At 43.2% G+C, this 21,434-nt stretch overlaps 1 protein-coding gene across 1 annotated transcript; it reads right to left on the bottom strand.

Annotated features, from left to right (window-relative positions):
* Positions 1–286: 286 nt before the first annotated feature.
* Positions 287–21,172, bottom strand: ankrd28b (ankyrin repeat domain 28b). Its single transcript, XM_030102253.1, has 28 exons — positions 20,985–21,172; positions 14,161–14,244; positions 13,012–13,090; positions 12,428–12,498; positions 12,119–12,319; positions 11,386–11,473; positions 11,124–11,266; positions 10,781–10,993; positions 10,548–10,626; positions 10,291–10,405; positions 10,054–10,136; positions 7,727–7,790; positions 7,555–7,623; positions 7,337–7,477; positions 7,089–7,200; positions 6,954–6,980; positions 6,469–6,543; positions 6,187–6,388; positions 6,008–6,095; positions 5,808–5,925; positions 4,624–4,843; positions 4,273–4,360; positions 4,099–4,182; positions 3,804–3,949; positions 3,602–3,684; positions 3,039–3,121; positions 2,809–2,900; positions 287–1,938 (listed from the first exon to the last, which is right to left on the bottom strand). The coding sequence occupies exons 1-28, from the start codon at positions 21,009–21,011 to the stop codon at positions 1,652–1,654; spliced, it is 3,162 nt and encodes a 1,053-aa protein (XP_029958113.1). The 5' UTR covers positions 21,012–21,172; the 3' UTR covers positions 287–1,651.
* Between the last annotated feature and the right edge of the window lie 262 nt (positions 21,173–21,434).

The raw sequence follows: 21,434 nt of genomic DNA, 5'->3' as shown, positions 1-21,434 counted from the left end.
AAATTATTGGTTGATTCATGACTCAAACAATTGTGAACTTTACAACTCAGCTAATTAACTGGAGAACAGAACATTGTGTAGAAAAGTTGGACATATGCCTTCAAAAGTTTAGATGAGAACTCAAAAGTTAACCTGTAACAGACACAATGCATTTTATTTTCATCCTGAAATTCTACTCGAGAGCCGAATGTTCCAAACTTCTTGTGTGTGCATATCAGCGGTTTCTAAATGGTTTACTGTAAATGCATGAAGAAAATGAAAGACAATACTGCATGAAGGACTCACATTCAATATTAAATAACTCATTTCTTTATTACTCATAAAATATACAGCAATCTCAGTACTGAAAGAATTCATTGGAACTTTGAATTCACAGTCAATTTCTATATACACGCTAGTTTCATTCTTCTTCAAGAAAAAGCAAGGAAAAGAAAAAAAAAAAATCCTTTTCACTCTAAAGAACCTAGCAAATGTATTGTACATATTTCCAGTTAAAAGGATTCTCCAGACAGAACTGGGACTTTTTTTTTTTTTTAAATCAAAGTGTAATTGAGTGGTTTCTTCTTTTAGTCATAATTAAAGCAAGCAAAACCTGTCAACGTCCATTGACCGGCAGAAGAACAAAAATATTCAGACCAAAGAAAATCAAATGCCGCCCTCTCATTGGTTTACAGTGTTTGTCCTCACAACGCTGAGCGAAGAGACCTCAGGATTGGATCAGTGCTTATCACAAGTGTTTAAATACTTACCTAGTGCGCATCACTGTACTGTCACAGCTGCCTCTACAAACCCTCGTCTTCGCAGTAAGTAATGAAGGCACGAAATTAACACATGAAAAGAAACCCAAAGTACACAAATAATTTATTCTTCAAAGACTAAACCGCGGATGGACAGGTCAATATACAAAGGTGGGGTGGATCGACTTAATAACCCGGTGCACATATCAAATGTTTCCAACTTACTCGGGACAGTAAGTCAGGTGTTTTTTTGTTTTGTTTTGTTTTTTCTTTCCAAAGAGGAAATTTAAGACATGTAAATGGGTTTATTAAAATTTCTGATTTAAAAAAATAAACGTTTTCCCCCTGTATGACTTACAGACTTGAAGGACAAGTGCATTCTGACAAATGTTAGTGTGCGATTTTCAGCCAATGACAACTGACCCCCACGCCCCCTCTCCCTCCTCCGTCTCCACCGAGCGGTGGACCTGAACACCTCGCCGAGCGTCAGCGCTGCAGTTAAAACTGGGTTAAAATGCATCCGAGTCGTCTTGGTCCCTGCTGGCTCAGCTCTCTGTAAAGTGCGACCGCCCCTCTTCAGCATCTTATTGCTGTGAACAGGTTGTTGTTGCTCTTCCTGACCGGTTTCAGGAAGTCCGCGCTGGTGACGCAGTGGTCTACAGAGGTCCGGGGTGGGCTGGATGAGGTCGGGGTGGGTGTGGACCGGCCTGCTGCACCTCGTCCCTCAACTCGCTCTCTGACCCGGAGGGGAGACGGGGGACTCTTAAGGCTCCTGCAGGGGGAGGGGCTTGTGTCTTACTCTGCCCTCCCAAGCTTGCGGTGGGTGATTCTTTAAGACACAGTGTGTGTGTGTGTGTGTGTGAATGTGTGTGTGAGTGTGTGTATTGATGCATTTGTTGCTTCCTCCCCGTTCCTCAGTACGTCTCCGAGTCGGAGTCATTGAGCTCCTCGTCCTTGTAGAAGCCGTCGTGGTGGCTGATGTTGTTGAAGCTGCAGTAGGAGCTGTGCTCGCCGCGCAGCACGGGCAGGCTGTCGAAGGTCACGCTCTTGGATGGGCTGGTGGTGTAGTGGTTAATGGCACTGAAGGGGAGGGAGGTGGGCGCCGGGGTGCAGGGGGACACAGGCATCATGGTGGCCAGGATGAGGGCGAGGCAGTCTGCTACGTCCTTGTTGGGGGCACAAGCCAAGGCGGGCGTGTAACCTGCAGATATGGCGTCACGTTTACTAGAAATTACAGCTTTAGGATTATCAACGCAACTATGGAAGGAACAAAGAGCTTCCAGCACATTTATGGCTACAATAAAAAAACAACAACTTTTGTTCCAACATAAATACCATAAAAAAGTGGCACATATTTAACCAAACATAAAATAAACAGTTTAACGAGGAGGTAGGAGTACCAACTCAGCTTCCTGATCTTTTTCTCAACTTTGAAGAAATGAACTGTCTTCTTCAATCTCGTAAATTAACAAGAAAAACAATCTCACACACTCACAAAACCAATGAACAATTCAATAAATTATTAGCAAAATGTTATTACATGACTAAGCTGTAGAAAATAGGACTGCATTTCTTAAGAAATCATTTTTATTTCTCTTTATACCCTGAAACAGTCATGATTGTAAAAAAAATATTTTATGACTTTGTTGGCAAGTTCTTAGTAATTGATTTTATGACTATTGGTTGAATCAGGGAGCTCTGGCTGCTCCAGAGTTTTAAGATACACTTGCATGTCTGAGAAAACTCAGAAGATTTTAAAATCCATTTGAACTACACTGCAGGGAGGTTTAACTTCTCAGTATTATTGCGTTCACCTTTTTTTGGCTTCAATGTAAATTATAATCTGTTTCATTTAGAAAAAAAAATCCCTTTTTTCAATTTACTTTAAGATAAAGTTGAATTAAATACATTTCAAAATGCAGAGAGGACCTACAGCTGTTTGTAAGAGCAGTTTTACTTGAGCTGGTCCTTCACTGCTTCTCCACGTCTGTTTCCATGGATGCGAGCGACAGCGGCGCTCGCCACAGCACAAGATCAAGTCACATAAAAGAACAAGCGAAAAGGAATTTACCGTTCTCATCGACTGCAAGGACGCTGGCTCCCTTGGCGAGCAGCTCTTGAACCACCACAGTGAGGCCGTTTCTTGCAGCCACGTGAAGAGGCCTTGAAGGAGAGATACATCTTAGATGTGCCGACAGGCAATCTGTCCTCCAATCATTCAAATCCACACATCCATCGCACCGCTCTGACACTCGGATCCATCAGTCAAAAGGCAGCGAGAGATGCGAGAGCGATACGTACGTCTGTAAGGCGGCGTTAGTGGCATTTATGAGGTTTCTGTCTGTAATCTTCTCCAATATCAACAAGGCACTGGTTTCATGTCCCTGAAGGAAGAAAACACAATCATGTGCATGATGCTTCAAAACGCAGACATGCTATAATTGGACACTGATCAATTACAGAAGCCTGTTTTTAGGATATTTTTTTTCTGAATTAAAAAGTCACAACCCTCTAAACATAAATTTACATGAAGATTTATTTTGAACCCTAAATTAGAAAGTGACTGCTACATGTTATTCTTGTGGCCCTGCCTCCTATAGAACTGTCAAGATGTGTAGAAGTATTATTAAACATCTTAAAGGTATTTTAATAAAATAAATTGCACAGATACAGAGAACATGTGACTCTTTCAAGTTTCTGAAACAATTTTCAAGCGTTTCTTATAGATACAAAAACACCCTGTCGAAACAAGCAATAAAACCTGATGCTGTTATTCCAGGAGAATAATGCAATTGTTTTATTTTTGAGGAGATGTCAAAGTATTGAAGTGTAACAGAACAGTGCCACCACATGGAAACACACACCTTACTGCAGGCCAGATGAAGCGCAGTGTTCTTCACAGCATCCTGTAGAGTCAGATCTGCCTTCGCGCTGCTCACCAGCAACTCTGAGCGAACGGAGGGGGAAAAAAAAAACACAAAACATTTCAGCACAGCACAGTTTATTCAAGTGACACCGCTCGGTGTGCTCCTCTGTGATACGGCTCGAGTGGAAAAGCACGCGCACCGACAGCATTGGTCTGGCCGTTCTCGGCAGCCATCATGAGTGGAGTCTTCCCTGCGGCGTCCACGCAGTTGACCTGAGCGTTGTGGCTCAGCAGCAGCTGGAGGCATTCCACATGGTCAGTGAACGCCGCCGCGTGCAGGGGAGTCCTTCAAGAAACAGCATGAGAACAGATTACAACCCTCTTAACTTTTAATTCACTTGGCAAAATCCCCAGAATTGAGGCGCTTAAAAAAACCAAACAAAACATTTGAGGCTAAAACTGCAGCTGGGCCGGTCTTGGTCGGACTGTGTTTACCTGTTTTTGCTGTCTTTGGAACTGACGATGGCGGGGCCCAGAATGTCTATCAGCATCTCTGCAGCACCTTCATTATCGTGGATCCTAAAGCAGAGGAGGAGAAACCAGCACAGTTGAATAATCCCTTCCTGGCGTTGTCCATCGATCAACAGAGAAGACAGCTCAGGATCTTACACAGCGCAGTGGAGGGGGCTGAAAGAATTGCCGTCAGCCTTGTGAAAAACCTCTTGTTCCAGCAAAACCTCCACACATGTATTGTGACCTGCGGGAAAAAAAACACAAAGCATCCATCACAAGGTGCTTAAAATCTCAGCTCGATTCAAATATTTTTTTTTCCTCAAGGTGCAAAAACAAAGACATAAAACAGAAACTATAACTGTGCACGGCCACTTTAAACGTAGGTTTGCTCGAGTGCTTCATCAGACTCATGACCGCATGCTTGCATCAAAGACTAGACATGACACATAACATTTCTGTAACAGCATTGATAGTTCTGTAAGAGGTGGTCGACCCTCTTCTCTGTACCATTGTAGCAGGCCCAGTGCAGTGGGGTGTAGCCTTGGTTGTCTGTTAAGACAGGGAGTGTTTCCACTGATTGGGCAGCATGCAGAAGGCCTCCCAGTACCCCTAAGTGTCCGAACGCTGCCGCCAGGTGGATGGGCGTGCGGCCTTTACAGTCTCGCACCAGGAAGTTGGCGTTGTGTTGAAGCAAGGCCTCCACACATTCTTCATGACCGGTCACAGCCTGAGGACAGAAAACACTTTAGCGAAAAGGGTGAAGATAAGGCCCACGGACCAAAACTAGCTCACGAGAGCCCCCCCCTCCATGCTTAATTTCTCAAACAGCTGCCTATTACATGACATGTGGCCACATTGCATTTCTGATGACTCCTCGGGTTGAAAACCTGTTTCTAGAGTTTGTGTGCAAACACAGATCTCGGCATGCAATGTTTGATGGTAGAAAGGTTAAATTCTCTTTACATCAGCAAAAACATTTAAAAACTGCACGCAAGGAAAAACATTCCTTCCGACAGAACCTGTAAGATGAAGAAATCAGGTCAAAAATTCAATTAAATACCACCACAAACATATAGTCCATGTTGCACAGCTAAAGAAGAAACACTTCACCCTCCCGCTGCTAGATGGCAGTGTTCACCTCTAAGCATTTCTATTCCTGACAGACAAGGAACCACCGGAGCCAAGAACCCAGACTCTGAAAGCCTTTGCGACACAAGGTAAATAAAACAAGACGGCAGACATTGATCAAAAGTTTTTGGGAGAATAAAATGCTCCAGTAATACTGTGAAATGCAGGTGTTTTGATTTTTCAACCGAGAACATGTTGAGTTAATGAAGTTGCATTTTTCAAGATGGACAATAACTTAAATCTACAACTGGCATGTGCACTGTGAACTTTAAAAATGTTCCTGACTGTGATCTTTCTGAATACGAAGAGAAACACACACTGTGTTCATGGTTCGTGTGTAACACCGGTCCATCCAAAACAAACTAAGCTTTCTGATCAAGGCCGCTGCTACTTGCTCTAAGTAAAGAACGCTTCACAACTCGGTGCACTGAAGCAGTCTTCCACAAATGGAGGTATGTAATGTTCACAACCAAAAAATAAACAAGACAGTTTTTTTTTTCTTAGATGAACAAAAACGTAGAAAACTAAATAAGTGGTGTGAGAGAACATTAGCGCCTCCTTACTCCTCTATGCAGGGCCGTCCTGCCCCACTTGTCTTTGGCTTCAACACTGGCTCCTTTATTCAGCAGGGAATACACACAATCTGTGTGTCCGCTCAGGACCGACAGCATCAGAGGAGTCCTGCAAGACAACCGGTGGCAACATCAGCGTTTACTGTGGAACAGCCGAGTAAAAAAATAACTACAGACTTCCTTTTACTTACTGTCCATTCCCATCTTGAATGTCGACTGCACTTTGTAGATCAGCATTTCCAATTAGCAAACGCAAACATTCCGAATGACCGTTTGTAGCTGCAGGGGGAAAACAGACACTGGGTGTTACTCATTATGGATTCCATCTGGATTTAAAAATGTGGATCCAGTGATGTTTATGAGTCTCCACCTGCAGCGTGTATAGGGGTTCGCTTCAAGGTGAAGTCTTTGACGAGTATGGAGGCTCCCTGGTTGATCAGGACGTCCACACACTCCACGTGACCTTTGAAAGCAGCCAGGTCCAGAGGCGTGCGCCCTTGGCTGTTTCTCACATCTAGATCCAGCAGGGATTGCACCAGGACCTCCATAGCGTGATGGTGACCGTGGTACGCCTGGAAGGTGACGAGAAAGTCCAGATTAATGAAGCTCATATGCACTTGGAGGCCGGTAAAGACGGTGAGGCGTGACTCACAGCGAGGTGCAGGGGGCTGACGGGTGCTCGGACATCAGAGTCGTTCAAGATGTCCGTCCCTGAGGTTTCCATGAGCTGGAAAAACAAAGGAAATTCAAATTCTAATTCAATCGCTTTGATCTTATGTCCATGGGCTTGTTGTCAAAGTTGCCTCCATTTCTCTCCCTGTTCAGCCGAGTCAGATTTTGAATGACTCATCCTGCGCTTGCAGGCGTTCACTGATGCTGCATCCGTTAGATTTTCACATGTAACTTAACGTGTGTCTCTTCCGCATCGACTGCAGTGCTGGCTTCAGATCACAAGACGCACCAACGGCATAAAATTAGCCTTGGAAAACAGCCCCTCCAGTCTGAAGCCTTTTTACTTGAATTTGAAAATATATGCCAATTGCATAACTCTGTGACTTCGTTTCACACTTGTTACATGTGGCGTGTGGTCTCATACATCGGAACATGTTCAGTGGAATGTTATCTGAACGAACTCACCACATCCAGGGGCGTTTCACTTGCAATCTGTGGCAGAATGCAGAGGAAAGGTTAATGTATTAAACCTGACTTTAACAGAAACAACGAAGAGGTGCTGGATGTTCCATGGGATATGTTGGGCAGTGAGGCTCTCACCAGCTCGAGACACAGGCGGTGGCCGTACGCCGAGGCGTAGTGCACGGCGTTGTAGCCCTGACTGTCCCGGATCCCTGGATTCGCATCATTTCTCAGTAAATATTCCAGGCACCTGGAGACACAACAAAGGAGCTGTTGTCAAGGAAACAAGATGCTGCTTTCTCGTGTTGGACTGTTACTCAGCAAAAAAAAAAAAAAATTGATAATTGATCTTTCATCCACAAATACATTAGCTGTGAAATACTGACTTTCCATCTGTGTCGGAGGCGGCGGCGTAGTGGAGAGGAGTGCAGCCCCGCTCGTCTAGGTCGTTGACGCTGGCCCCCGAGCCCACCAGAGCAAACAGGCACTGGTAGTTACAGTTGGCAGCTGCGTAGTGCAGAGGGGTCCTGGAAAAGCAAACACGGCTCGGGTCCTTGTTCAAATTTCACTCTTGATGCAAACAAACCTTTAAAATAGTGCAGACCTGCCAAAGCTGTCCTTTCTGTTGAAGTCCGCCCCAGTGTTGAGGAGAAGATTGAGACATTCCAGGTTTCTGAGGGGCGACGGAGATTTATTGCAGTGAGGAAATCATTAACCAGCTCAGAGTCGAAATCATTGCCGACGCCAGTAACATCATGACTATGTCCTGTACTGACCCTCCTGCTGCGGCGGCGTGTAAACAGGTCCTTCCGAAGTCATCAGGAGTGTCAATATCAAAACCTGCACAGAGGAGAGCAATGGATGCAAAACAATATATAGTGAGTGCTGTGAGCTGAGAAAAATCAAACTAATTCACACTCACCCTGACATTTTTAATAATGGATCAAACAATGTAAACCAATGAGGAGCACTGTACTTATAATGCAACCCCTGTGGGAGATTCTTAATTGTAAAAAGTAACAAAAGCAGAATTCCCCATTACTCTCTACAAAGCAGAGACCATTCTTCCTGGGATCCATTCTTAATCAAAATAAAAGTTTTACATTCATGTGTACAATGACAGAGACAGTTCACAATGAACAATCAGATTCAAGTCCACTTTTGTAAGACTCAGTGATAGAGCGAAGGCGTAAAAGGTTTGAGGCACAAGAAGAAGAAACATACAACATTATATACAACACAATATGTTAGCTAAATTAATACTATAATTGCATTAATTTAACATAATTTCAGAAGTGATTAATGCGTTCTTTAGGTAAGTTTTAAAGACATCATTGGTTATTTGTCATTTCTGGAGGCAGCACATTCCAGTGTGAAACAGCTCGGTATATAAATGTCTTTTTAAGTGCATTAGTTCTTAGCAGAGGAAAGGAAAATCTAGCATTAGAGGCTTGTCTCGTATTAAACCCATGTCTGTTACAGGTGGGCTGTAGTTTACAGAACAGGCTAAATGGTTTGTGTGAGGTCCAGCTTTTATGCGAAGACAGTACAGACCAACATGCCAACCTGTCCTTGACTTTCATCCAAGACAGGCTTTGATGCATTAGATTAACGTCGGTTCTAAAGAGACGGCTCAGAGCGAGTCCGGCTGCACGATTCTCGGCTATCTGGAGTTTGTCAAGATCTTTATGAGCAGCACTCGACCACATGATGGGACAACAGTCCAAAAGACACAGGACTAGAGGCTGCAGTACAGCTTTTCTTGTTTCTGTTACATGAAAGGGGCATTGCAACAGATTAGTGAGGTGTTTCTACTCATTGGGGTTAAAATATAGTTTATATGTGTTTTCCATTTGATCCAAAGTGACACCTAGCAGTTTAATCTCTGTTACTTGTTCTAATAGCTGGCTGCACAGCAAAACATTCAACTTTAGAGCTCCACACACAATATGTTTAACACCCAATGTCATCCACTTTGTTGATAACACATTCAGTTTTATCCTGTTCACCACCACCCACTCTCAAGTGGACACTAGCTCTCGTAGCATGCCTTTGACCTAATCCAGTATAATATAAAAGCAGTTCATCCATAATTTGTTCTTTTATGATTGTTCATGAAAGTTGATTGTCTTATCCTAATAAATGAGGATATACTGCAAAGAAACACTGCTTTAAGTCAGTCATGTTCTGTGATTTGTCCGTTTACAGTCACAATCCTACTCCAACTGCACTCAAGTACATCATCAGTCATATCACGAACTTACGAAGTGGATTCACTCTGCTTGTATATTTAATAGAGATAGTGCAACATCAGAAAAGTTCTCTGATTAAACTGGATCAAATGCGACGGGCATGAACACACTTTGACAGAGTAAGATTTTCCAGTGCAGATGCATTGTGGCCTTTTGGACTTAAGAACAAGATTAGCAGCAACTGGGGAAATATTATGTCAGTTCCTTCAGAGTTAGAAAATTAAATAAAGAGCTCCAGTGTGTTCTAGTAACTTGAAATTCTGTGTTTTTCCAGTGTTGCTGTGCAGAAGGAGTAAAAGTCTTTCTCCCTTGAGGTCTGTATTCCAGGTTTGAAATGAAAAGACATTTAAACACACCAATTTCACTTTTCAACATACTTGCATACAGTGGAACATGTTGGTAGAAACACTATTTTAATCTTTTCATAGGACTCAAGCATTTATTTTCTCATAACGTTCTGGGCTGGACTTCTGCACTTTAGACAGGAAGTAGTTGGAGCTTCTCATGCACAGATTATCACTGCACCAGCTTCCTCACTCCGGCCCCAGGTTCAATTCACAAGAGATTCTAAAACTTATATCTCTGACTTGTTAACATATTTATTTTCATCAGCAGCTCATTATGGTCAGTGGATGAAACTCTCCTGGTCACCCAAGATCGCATTCTAGGAATGTGGTGAACTTTTTTCCAAACTGTTTGACCTTATGATGAGCCTTACCATCTTTGTCAATTTAATGTAAACTTATGTGATTTAACCTATTCAAGCAACAAGTAGCACATTAAGTGACTTGCCTAGAATGCAACAAGCCAGCTTTGCCAACAAGGAAGGAAAAAAAAAGAGTTTCCCTCACCTGAAGACAGGAGCTTGCGGCAGCAGTCGGAGAATCCACTGAGAGCAGCCAGATGCAGCGGAAACATGCCGTGAACCCCACGCCTGGAAGGGACAACCACTCAGTTTGACCTCATGTCATACAGACACAACGCCGCTCGGCTGCTACAAGTTACATAATTATGCTTTTGCTTGGAAAACATGCAGCTTTCATGATAGAAGCAGTTGAAGGAAACAAACAGCAGGATGGTTCACTGACTTTGCCGTGTCAGCTTTGTTGGTGATGAGGGTGTTGATGAGGAGCTCGTGTCCGTATCGAGCGGCGATGTGTAGTGGTGTGTTTCCGTTCTTGTCTTCACAGTCAATCTCAGCACCTTCAGAGAGGAGGGGAAAAAAAAAAACAAAAAGCAAGCACTTAGCTGCTGTTACACTAAAAAGCACTTTGTGGCTTTACAGTTCAGCAAGAAAAATGAAGTCTGAGCCAGCTTTTTTTTTTTTTTTTTTTAAAGAGCTCACCATTCTCAATGATTGCTTGGGACCTAGAAAACCTCCCGTGGATGGCCGTCATGTGGAGAGGAGTCTTACCATCTTTACTCTGAAGTGACACAAGAAATCAAGTGATATCACAAGGTCGGCCAATATCTCATTACCAGCTACGAAGCTGACTGACAGAAGTTCCTTTAAGTTCCCCCTGCTACAATTCCCCAAATATTCAAGACTGTGAAATAAACCGTATTTTAAAAACTAACCTTGATATTGACGTCGGCCCCGTTGCACACCAGCAGCTCCAGGCAGAGCGCTCCGTGACGCGAAGCGGCGGTGAAATGCAGCGGCGCGAAGCCCTTCTCGTTGACCTGGTTGACGTTGGCGCCGCACTCTATGAGTTCATTCACGACCACGTCCTGCCCGTTGTAGCAGGCCACGTGCAGAGGGGTGTTACCGTACGCATTGGGCTCATTGATCTGAACGGCAGAGGAAGCAGAAAGCGGCCATGACGGCCATTAGGATCAAAACAAACTCCTACCAACAAGAGCGATCTTTAAAATGCATCCGATCATAAGATAATGACAATACGCTTTGAGGGAAACTTACATCCACGCCTAAGTCCAGGAGGTATTTAACAACACTGATCATGCCACTGGATGCGGCTGCATGAAGGGGAGTGTAGGATTTCTTATCTTTGCAGGCCACTTCGGCTCCATGAGAAGCCAGAAGCTTCACTACCTCTATGTGACCTGAAGAGCAAAAGACACAGATTTAATAATTACACAACATTCAAACCTTGTAATAAAAAAAGAATGTTTTTTAATCTAAATTCTCGAGGCTTGCTGACCACAACAGAGAGGAACTTTACCCATATAAGCTGCCCAGTGGATTGCACGGCGATCCTTCTTGTCAAAAGCATTGATGTTGGCTCCTCTGGACAATAAGAGCCTCACCATCTGGCAAGGAAGAAAATAAAATCTTCAAACTGAACGTTACTGATGACAGGTTGCAGTCGTCGGGCCTTTTACTGCACTGTATATGTTGTGTTCAATTCTTCAACACTGGAGCCGCTGGACGCTTCTGGGCTATTCTACTCAACACCACACTGACTGGGTTTTACTGAAATATGAATGGAAAATTAAAAGCAGCTTTCAAATGCTCGATCTAGATTAGAAAAAAAAGAAAAAGTATTATTTCCAGGACTTGTTCTTGTTGATGATCAGGTCTGTACAGGACTGGATTCCCAGGTATTAAACCCTTCAGCAGAACTATGAGGAAATTGACTGTCACCACAGGCTTCACACACAAACTTGCAAAAATGCAATTGTTGCAAGAGTTGCACGCGGAACAATGGCCATTATTACGAGGCAAGCTGAGACTTCCTGTTAGTAAGAGACGATCTGCAGATCAGGAATCTGAACTTAAAAAAAAAACTAAACACAAAAGCACGACCTCAAGCCGAATGTGAGAGGCTGCCAATAAAAACAATACATGCGGTGCAGTCCGGGTGCAAAGGTCCTCATTCTGAGGGAAGCATGTTCACTTGAGACAACCCGTGTTGAAGCCTTTGCTTGAGGAAACGTAACTGCAGACATTATTACCTCCAAATGACCACTGAAGGCTGCGTGGTGCAGCGCGGTCCGGCCGGCTCTGTCTGACACATTCACATTACTGAGCAGCGGGACGAGGGCTTCGGCACAGCGGACCGCCTTATTGGCTGCGGCGATGTGAAGCGGCGTCTGCCAGTTCTTGTCTCGGGCATTTACGTCCGCCGAGTGTTTCAGCAACACCTGGACGGCCTCCTGCGAGAAAACAGAACGTGTCACTTCAAGCTTGGCGTTGCTGGGCTGTGTTGAACAGTATGTGGAAGTGTGTGTGACGGAGAAGCAGAGGAACATGGAAGAACGTACCTCGCTGCATGAGGCCACGGCCCGGTGCAGAGGAGTGAGCCACTTGTTATCTTTGGCGTTTACTCTCGCACCTACAGAGGACAACGGCCATCAGACTATTGAAAATCACAGTTTCCTGACATGTGGAGCAATTTTTAAAATAGAAAGAAATGTAGCTTTTCTGGACTTCTACAAAGACCAGAGAGCAGGCCGGAGAAGACGTGTCTGGAGGCATTTCAGCTTACTGAATGCATATACACCATCTGGTCAGGGGAGCCACATTTCAAAGGTGTCATTATGTTGAGGAAAGGGGAACACTGAGCCCGAGATCACGAAGAACTTCTCTTTAGGAAGCAGAATGATGAACATGCCTAAACAGTAACCGCGTCATTTTATGCTCATTCATGTGACTGAACAAATGAACAACTCACTCAGGCCATTTCACAGATAAGCTCTCCAAAGGCACAGAAACACTCAGCATTTCTCCCCTGCAAAATGCAGCCACTGTTTGCTACTTAAAGCACTTTGCTTTCAGACAAATGTCTGAGTGTTGGGTGTTATTTCTCAGGAGAGAGAGAGAAAGAAAGAAAGAAAGAAAAAAAAACCTGAAAGAATCAGCAGCTCGATGATTTCTGCATCCCCGAGATAGGCGGCAGCATGTAACGGAGTTCTCTTCTCATTGTCCTGGAATAAGTGAAAACAAAACAGCTTACACTTACAGCACTTCACAAAAGTTTTAGGCTGGTGTACAATAACGCCACTCATCCATCGTGTGATATCAGCAGGGAGGCTGGTTAATTTAGAGCCTGATCATACTACAACATTACTTTAAACCAACCAAGTTCCAGGAGAGTACGGACTGGGAGTCATGACACTGTGGAGGCTGCCATTGTTAGTGTCCATCTACTTGTTCATGAGTAAATTAACTATTTACTTTGTCTATGGCGTGCATGTGCAGCAGCAGCCTTTTTTGAAAAAAGTAGGATTTTTCCACCATCTACACACATATAGAGCGTTCTGAAAAAGTTCCATTTTGTCAGCTATTTTCACATAGTTGTGTTTTCAGTGACTCAAAGCAGTGCCGTTGTGTAAACAGACCCCCAGAATGAGCAAGGAAGAAGAAGGGGTCCTGGAAATGATGGTGTGGCCACCACAGAGCCCTGATCTGTCATAATGAAGTTTGTCTGGGTTACATGAAGCAGATGTCATCCACAACAGCCAAAAAAAGAGCGCCAAGTGTGTTGAGAAGAGCTGATTACTGACTTTGTAATTTGCATCAAGTGATAAAATCTCCTTTTTGAAAGCAGTTTTTTTGTCCCTGCACACCAGGCTAAACAATTACACAGTTCTGTTTATCTTCCATGTGTTCTTCAAGTTTTACAGAAGAACACTGTTTTTTCCCTGCATTTAAAGGAGATCTTTTAGTGACAAACTGGCAATTGCCACTCATGGCACAAACTGGGTCAAACAACAAACTCAGAAAAGCCTCCCAGTGAAAATTTACGCAAGTACAAAGCAGCCTTATTTTCCAAACAAACACCCCCACCAGAGCAGTAACAGTGAGGAATGCAATAAAATAAGCAGGGCCAGATCATGCAGTGGAACTGCAAAAGCCAACCATGTGCTGCTGTTTTGTACTCAGCAGCTACAAACTGAAAGTGCTGCACGAGGCCTTTCAAGGACAGTGTCATTAAACTTTCTGCGGTCATGTACGAATGAGGAAACAAACTGAAATGGGTGGCAGGTGGGATTACCTGTGCATTTACATCCTCTTTTTTGAATATGAGTGAGCGTACTTCATCCGGGTCCACATTGAAGATGGCTTTCAGCAAAGCAGGCTGCGAAACAAACAAAAGAAAAACAAAAAAAGTCAGAAATAAGTTTTCAGTAGTTGCCTGGCTGATGTGGGACTAACATGACCTCACGCTCACATCTTCAGCATTTGCAAATATTTTCTAAAGTGACAGCCCAGTTTCAATGCAAATAATAGTCAAATTCAAGGAACCATCGAGACCTTTGGACTGGGAGAGTCTTCAGGACATTCTTCATCATAGAGCACCACGATGCAGACGCGACTCATTTCTTCAAACATTAAATATACTTTGATGAAATTGTTCAAAAAAAGGGCACAAAAGTTTATCTCAAGCAAGTGGAAGGTTTGTCTGAGAAATCCATGGACGTGCAGTACAAGCTCCACTCAGTCCTGTGCTAACAGTCAGTTGGCAACAATCCCAAACACACAGATAAATGTTGATCTTGAAATGAACACAGGTCTGGATGAGGGCTCCAAACTACACAGGTGCTGCCCATCCTCTCTGTGCCTTCAGACAGACTTTCACAAGTATGATTTTCTTTGTGTCTTCAGAGAGAAAAGACTGGGGGAAAAAAATGTCTTCAGCTTGTCCAGGATGTCTACAAGTGGCAAACACTTCGTTAAGTTCCAAACGATTTCAAGGAAAACCAAAGTGAAACTTCGAAGTGTTGACGTCCTGTGTGAAGTCTGACTCATGTCAATCCTGCCTGACCTGAGATTCTTAAAGAGTAGTTAAATTTAGCCCCTCCCTCCGTTGGGGGTGTAAAAACAGTGTAATAAACCAATGGATGCGACACAGCTTGAGATGTGTCGAACAGGCCGTGCATGACGATATCAATAGCTGAGATTCAATGACTAACCGTGTTTTCAGGAGATAAAACTGAAGCCACATTAAGCTTTATTCACTGTGACACTGCAATACTGGAGGACTTGGCCTGATTTCCAGTGAGACAACACAACGCAACACTTGTAGGATCCCTACAGAGCAGGTGACAGGGACTGTTTCAAACACTTACGCCTCGTTAACGCAACACTTCAAATGAAAACGCATCATTTTCACGTTTTTGTTCCAGAGAAGTTTCACATGGAAATGACCGTGTAGTTTTCATGTTGGGGTCACCAGTTAAACCGTGCTGTTGGTTGTTCTTGTAATGGAATGACACACGCGCAGAGAACAACAAGTTAAAACTACCAAGTCGCAGGAGGACATGGACTGGGATACATGACACTCTGAAAGCCGCCATCCAGTGACTCGAGCACGTGCAGAAGAACTATTTACAACACCTGGGACGTGCTGCAGCAGCATTTTCCCATGAACATGGAAACGTAACATTTTCAAAAAGTTCCACCTCAGAAGCCACTTTCAAACAATTGTACTTTCAGTGGCCACATGCCAGAAGGTACAGTGCTACTTAGAGGCTGACTAAGGCTTCAGCTATCCATTTTGTTTTTATACCGAGTATTCTCCTGAATATTTCAGCGATTAGTCAAGTAATGTTATAACAATAAACTGCACCAAGTTGGAAGAGATCCCACACGTCAGACAATTTTGTCAACCGAGTCACTTTTTACAGTCCATGTAGAACATAATCCCTATGGTGGAATAGTGAGTGATTACTTCAACAAATACTAGTATTTTCAGCAAATTAATTACTCAATTTCCACAGCTTTAAGGATGACCATAAATTAAACACAAAGACATAAAAAAGTGCCTGCTACTTCAAGTACATCCACTCGGAGGGAGACCCGGGAAAATACAATAGCAACATCCAGATTTGAACCGTTAGACGACAGTAACGTTTGTAACGACGCATAAACTATCTAAGACACTGCTCGCAAACTAGCAGCAGCATGAAGCCACACGGAGGTGAGCGTGTGAAAACATGGAAACTTTACACTGTCAATCGCATTAAGTTAAACAACACTACTTTTATTGACTTCAGTTCATACAAATGAAATACAGTGTACCGCTGGTAAAATGAGGGTAATTAACTTTTAATTCCTTTGTAAATAAATAACTTGAATGATTAAAAACAAACAAACAAAAAAAACCTTCTACAATAAACATTCATACAATAAAACATTCAAACAACCGGAAACTGCCAAAATCAGTCTGGAGTGAAAGATGACTTTATTAAGGTTGTTTGAATTCAGTTTTGTTAAAGAGTTCAAGAAACGTAAATAATACAAGAATTGACTATTTTGTACAAAAAATTAAGGAAAAAAGTTATTTTCTCCAGGTTATGCTGTGTTTTAGCAGATTTTGCCACATTAAGAACAAAAAAGGCATCTGAACCAAAAAGACCGAGTCCTGATATTGAGCATGTATTTCATATCAGATTAACAATGACGCTCAAGCGTTTCTAGTCATCTGCAACTATAAAAAAAAAAAAAAAATCTATAAATAAGCACACAAAAAACACTTTCTGGTGAAGGAGAGTCGAGTAACATCAAAAACAAAAGGGTCAATTACAATTATTAATTCATGTTAGACGGGGAGCATCGAGCAAGCAGCTAAAAATCAAACATCTGCCTTTTTCAATTGGACATTCACTTTCTTCAAACATTTGTGCTACTGATGTATCTCTGAGACTCATCTAATCCATGTGGAAAGTGTGCTGAGCTCAGTGTTCCTATCAAAACTCCGGAAACGTGTGATTAAGAGTAATAACTGGCCTCCATGTGTCACATTGGAAAGCTCAAGACTGCTGCACTCCCCCGTCTCATCCAACACCACAACACCAGCATGGAGCCTTTGATCTGGCTGTTTTCCACTTGCCTGCGGGGAGAGGCTGGTTTGGCCATGGACAACAGCGAGTGGAGGGGATCCCTTCCAGATGGAACATTCCTGGCTTTCCTCAAAACTTAACTCTTCCCTCACTTTGGACAACTTTTAGGGGGTCCTGCAGTTGTAGTCACAATCCAAAGTACTTTCTGTGAGCGGTAGCTGTGAATCGTTTTAATAGGGTTCACTGTCAGTTGAGATACGATGTTGCACTCGCATGTCAAGGGAGCAACGGAACCCATTGAATGAGCAATGTGCAGCAACGTATCCAAAACAAAGCACCAGCTGAAGGACCTGGAGGATCCTGTTACAAATAGTGCAAAAGGAGAACAGGTTTTAGAATTAAGGATCGACCGATATGGCTTTTTTAGGGCCGATGCCGATGCCAATTATTGGTACTTATGGAAACCGATAACCGATATGTTGAACCGATATTCATTTGCAGCAAAAATGAACATTTTGGCATCAAAATGTAGCTGTGGGTGGGACAATGTTCCACAGCCCAGAGTAGTGACTTAGTAGTGAAGTGACTAGTGAAGAGAGATGTGATGTGCTCAGTGGAAAACACTTCTACATTCATTATACTCAGGCCTTTTGTTTTCGTTCAGTTTATAATTGTGCGATTACTTTATTATTATTGTTATTATTATTATTATTACTGATACATGTAATTATATTTATCACACACACACACACACACACACACACACACACACACACACACACACACACACACACAATAATGCAGTCATCTCATCCATAACTTCCCCAAAACTCCAATATTCAACTATCTGTCGCTGCTGATAACACAACTCTTTCCTTCATTTTCTTGTATTTTGTCCCCTGTATGTCCTGTACTGCAGGAATCAAAAATAATAATAAAATAAACAATTGAGAATTCTGGTTGAACTAAAGTTGTAGGCTACTGTAACGCTAAAAAATATGTTAAAATCAATGTTATCACTAATCGAGGCGCGCCCCCGTGGGGGGAGTCATTTTTCGGCAGGCAGTCTGTTGTCGGCACGGTAACCAGTCAACCCCCGGTCGCCCCGACCGACTCGGCCAGGCGTCTTCTGTCACGCACTCACGCCACACATTGAAAACTGGAAAAAAAAAATCACCGGTAGGTCTGTGACAGGCTTGTGTTTGATTCCTCCCGGTTCCACAGCAGCGCACCAGACACATTTACCGGTATTTTTTTTTTTCAGTTTTCAATGTGTGGCGTAAGTGCGTAACGGAAGATGCGTGGGGCCGACTTGACTGTAATCCGCTGCCGGCCGACCGCTCCCGGCGTCCCAGCGAGCGGGCCGTCCGCCGGCGTCGGGCCGCTCCTCGCGGCTGTGCAGTCGCGTGCCGTGCTCTCCAGTTGGGAGACTTGAGGACAAACTGTGTGATTCTGGTGACTGACGGGTTAGAGGCAGAGAATCTGCCTCAAGCTTCATATTTGCCGTTCTTTGGAACTGGCTAGCTTAGCTACAAGCAAGCAGAAGTTGTTTGCTCATGTGATCACATCACAATGCATTATGGGAGCCGTAGTCAAGACAACTGACTGACAACCGAGTGGTCTTTATTACCGTATTTTCTGAAAAAAAAGGCGCACCGAAATATAAGGCAGGCCGTTGGGCTTTGAGACAATTAGAGGCTTTTAGGTGCACCTTATAGTGCGGGAAATACGGTAAAAAAAAATTTTTTATCGGATATTGGTGGAAAAAAAGGCCGATGCTGATTATTAGAAAAATGCCCAATATCGGCCGATATTATCGGCCAGGCCAATAATTGGTCGATCCTTATTTAGAATTGCCAACTCGTGTTTTCCTTAAATGAAGCCTTCATTTCACTGAGTTGACGATAGTTTGCTTAATATAAATCCATCCATCACAATGCTTAATTCAACTCAGGGTGGAAGCAGCTGGAACTGATCCCTGCAGCCTATGGACTAAGGCAGGATACATTTATATTCACATCGATGTGCAATTTCAGACTCATCAATTAACCTCAAAGGCATGTTTTCAGGCTGTTATAGAGTGCCAACTTATACAGGGAGAAGACCCACAGTCCATCGAGAAAGACCTTGAAGCCCAACAAAGACGCGTACCAGACCATATCACTGAGGTGAGAGTGCTAACCATCATATCACTGCATTGCCCCTGCCTCTCATAGACTTCTGATTGGAAAAAGAACGGCATAAACTGACGATGAATAAAATTAGTGAGGGGTCAAAAATACCTAAATAAGTTTATACCTTTAAACAATCCAAATCTTTAAGAGGAAACTAGTACTCAGATGTTACAGCATGCAGGGTGCAGTTTGTAGGGCTTTGGAAGCCATGGACAATAGTTTATACTGCATATTTTGCGACACATGCTTCCTTTAGGATGAGCTACAAATCAACTTCTTTTATCTTGTTACTCTGCTTCCCAAAATACTTTTATGGATTACAACTGCACCTGGAAGATTCAAGAAAGAATATTAGTGAAATATTAGAACAGTAAGAAATTGAACATCCAAACCAATTGTGCAGTAGAAGAATGATTCAAGTTGTAAAGTGTTAAAACCCTCAAATCAAGGTAATGTGGGTTGCACGAGACATTTCAGCAGTCAGATCGATGATAAATGGAAAGACAAAATGTACCATTGCTGTCAAGAAAGTAGCGCCAAACAGTTGCTTTTAAGAAAAACAAACAAGCAAGCAAAACCCAAAAGACAAGCCTCTCATTTAGCTCTTATAATACCCGTGAATGTCTGCAGGGTACAATGAGGGATAGAGTTTCTGACGATGCATTCACAAGCAGTCACTTGTGCTGCTTACATTAACGCTTTCTGCATTTCCTATTCGACTAAAAAGGAAGAGCAAATGCGTATTTTGTTTTTCGGTTCTACAGTGCTGCCTGAATGGTAAAGGAGATCTGCTCTGCTCTGCTCCCGTCTCGCTGCTCCACTGTGCACCTCCTCTCCCCGTGCAAGCCAGGCTGGTTAATACAATCACCATGGAGACAGCGGCTCACAGGAGCTCACAGGAGCCAGGGCACACGATCATTCAGGCACACAGACAATAAGAGACACATGCACGTACTTGTGTGACAAGAATAGCAGGCATGTGCAAAACAAAATCATTGAATGATAACAGAGAGCTATTCTTGTTTCCGCAAGTAGGTGTCAGGAGTTTAATATAGCAAACAAAAAAAGAGACACGTGTCTAATACCGTCTCATACATTTAACAGACGTCGGTGCGTACCACTTGGTAGAATTACCTTTTAAATGCACACACTCGAAACTGTTTAAAATAGACTTAATAAACGAGGACTCACACAAAGGACATAACTAATTCATAGCGCCATTGCATATTTGTTTTAAGTGGATACATAAGCCTCAGATCTGGCCAGATCCCTACTTCAGTCCTGCACATCTTTAACAATACAAGTCCTGCTTGTGTTCACATGTTTCACAGCTGACTCAGACACATCCAGTAAATGCTGCCTACATAATGCATCACAATATTGTTAAAAATCAACTGATCGTCTAATGCTGCTGTGGCAATCATCTCACATCACACTGCAGAGATTTAGCGGTAATTATCAGATCACTGAGCCGCATGTAAGCGGATGTTCTGCCCGGTTTACAGCCGTTTTGTCTCAGTATGCTAACAGATCACTTCCCAGATGAGCAGCTAGTAGCATGTCACGCAGGCTCCGGCTAATTGCTGGAGATAAACACTGTGAAGCTAACATGATGACATCTCAAGAGTGTGCGTTTTCACGTAAATGTGATCCCAACGTAAGTATAAAAGCAGCTTGAATCACGCTACTTCATCAGGCTTTTCTCCCGTATGTGTCGCTTTATTTTCTATCCCACAGAGAGGGATTGATTTCAGAAAGTAGCCAGAAAGACTCGGATTACATTCCGCTGGCGGAGCTAGCCAGCTAGCTAGCGTTAGCCTAGCTCGCATATATATCCGTTTTTCGGCTCAATAATCACTTACCTGGTCTCGAATTTTGAGAACCACCATATTTCTGGGATTTTAACTGTTCTCATGCAGATTCATACAGGATATCAGTGTCAGTAGCTCTCCCTCCGCTGGTCTGCTGGAGGCCTGGCGTGGCTCTAGCTTAGCTCTCTCTGCTAGCAGCTGTCTAACCTGATGGCATGTAGGCAAGCAGACGAGCAGCGGAAACTCCATAACATTGCCGCCGCCATATTTCACCTCGCCAAAAGCTGGGATTTGATTGGTTGAAATCACGCAACGTGTTAGTATGGGGCTTCATGATTTGCTGTAGCTACCATCTCTTGGTGACAGACGCACTGTGCTGGACGTGGTGTAATTTCTCATTTCAAACAGTTTGAAAGTATTTGTCACATTGAAGAGCATTTTTATTCAATACCTCAAATTTCTTAAGTCATCCACCTAGTTTGGCCATCTTTTAAAAATGTT

This window comes from Salarias fasciatus, chromosome 11 (genome assembly GCF_902148845.1).
Source record: "Salarias fasciatus chromosome 11, fSalaFa1.1, whole genome shotgun sequence".
NCBI lineage: Eukaryota > Metazoa > Chordata > Actinopteri > Blenniiformes > Blenniidae > Salarias > Salarias fasciatus.
This window is presented reverse-complemented; position numbering and strand designations above follow the sequence as displayed.

Bases quoted from the DNA above. Each gene is read 5' to 3' on its own strand.
- ankrd28b (XM_030102253.1), bottom strand. From the start codon at position 21,011: ATGGTGGTTCTCAAAATTCGAGACCAG. The intron at 11,474-12,118 runs GTAATAATGTCT...CTTCCTTGCCAG, and splicing joins CCTTCAGTGGTCATTTGGAG to ATGGTGAGGCTCTTATTGTC. The intron at 5,926-6,007 runs GTAAGTAAAAGG...GTTGTCTTGCAG, and splicing joins ATTCAAGATGGGAATGGACA to GACTCCTCTGATGCTGTCGG.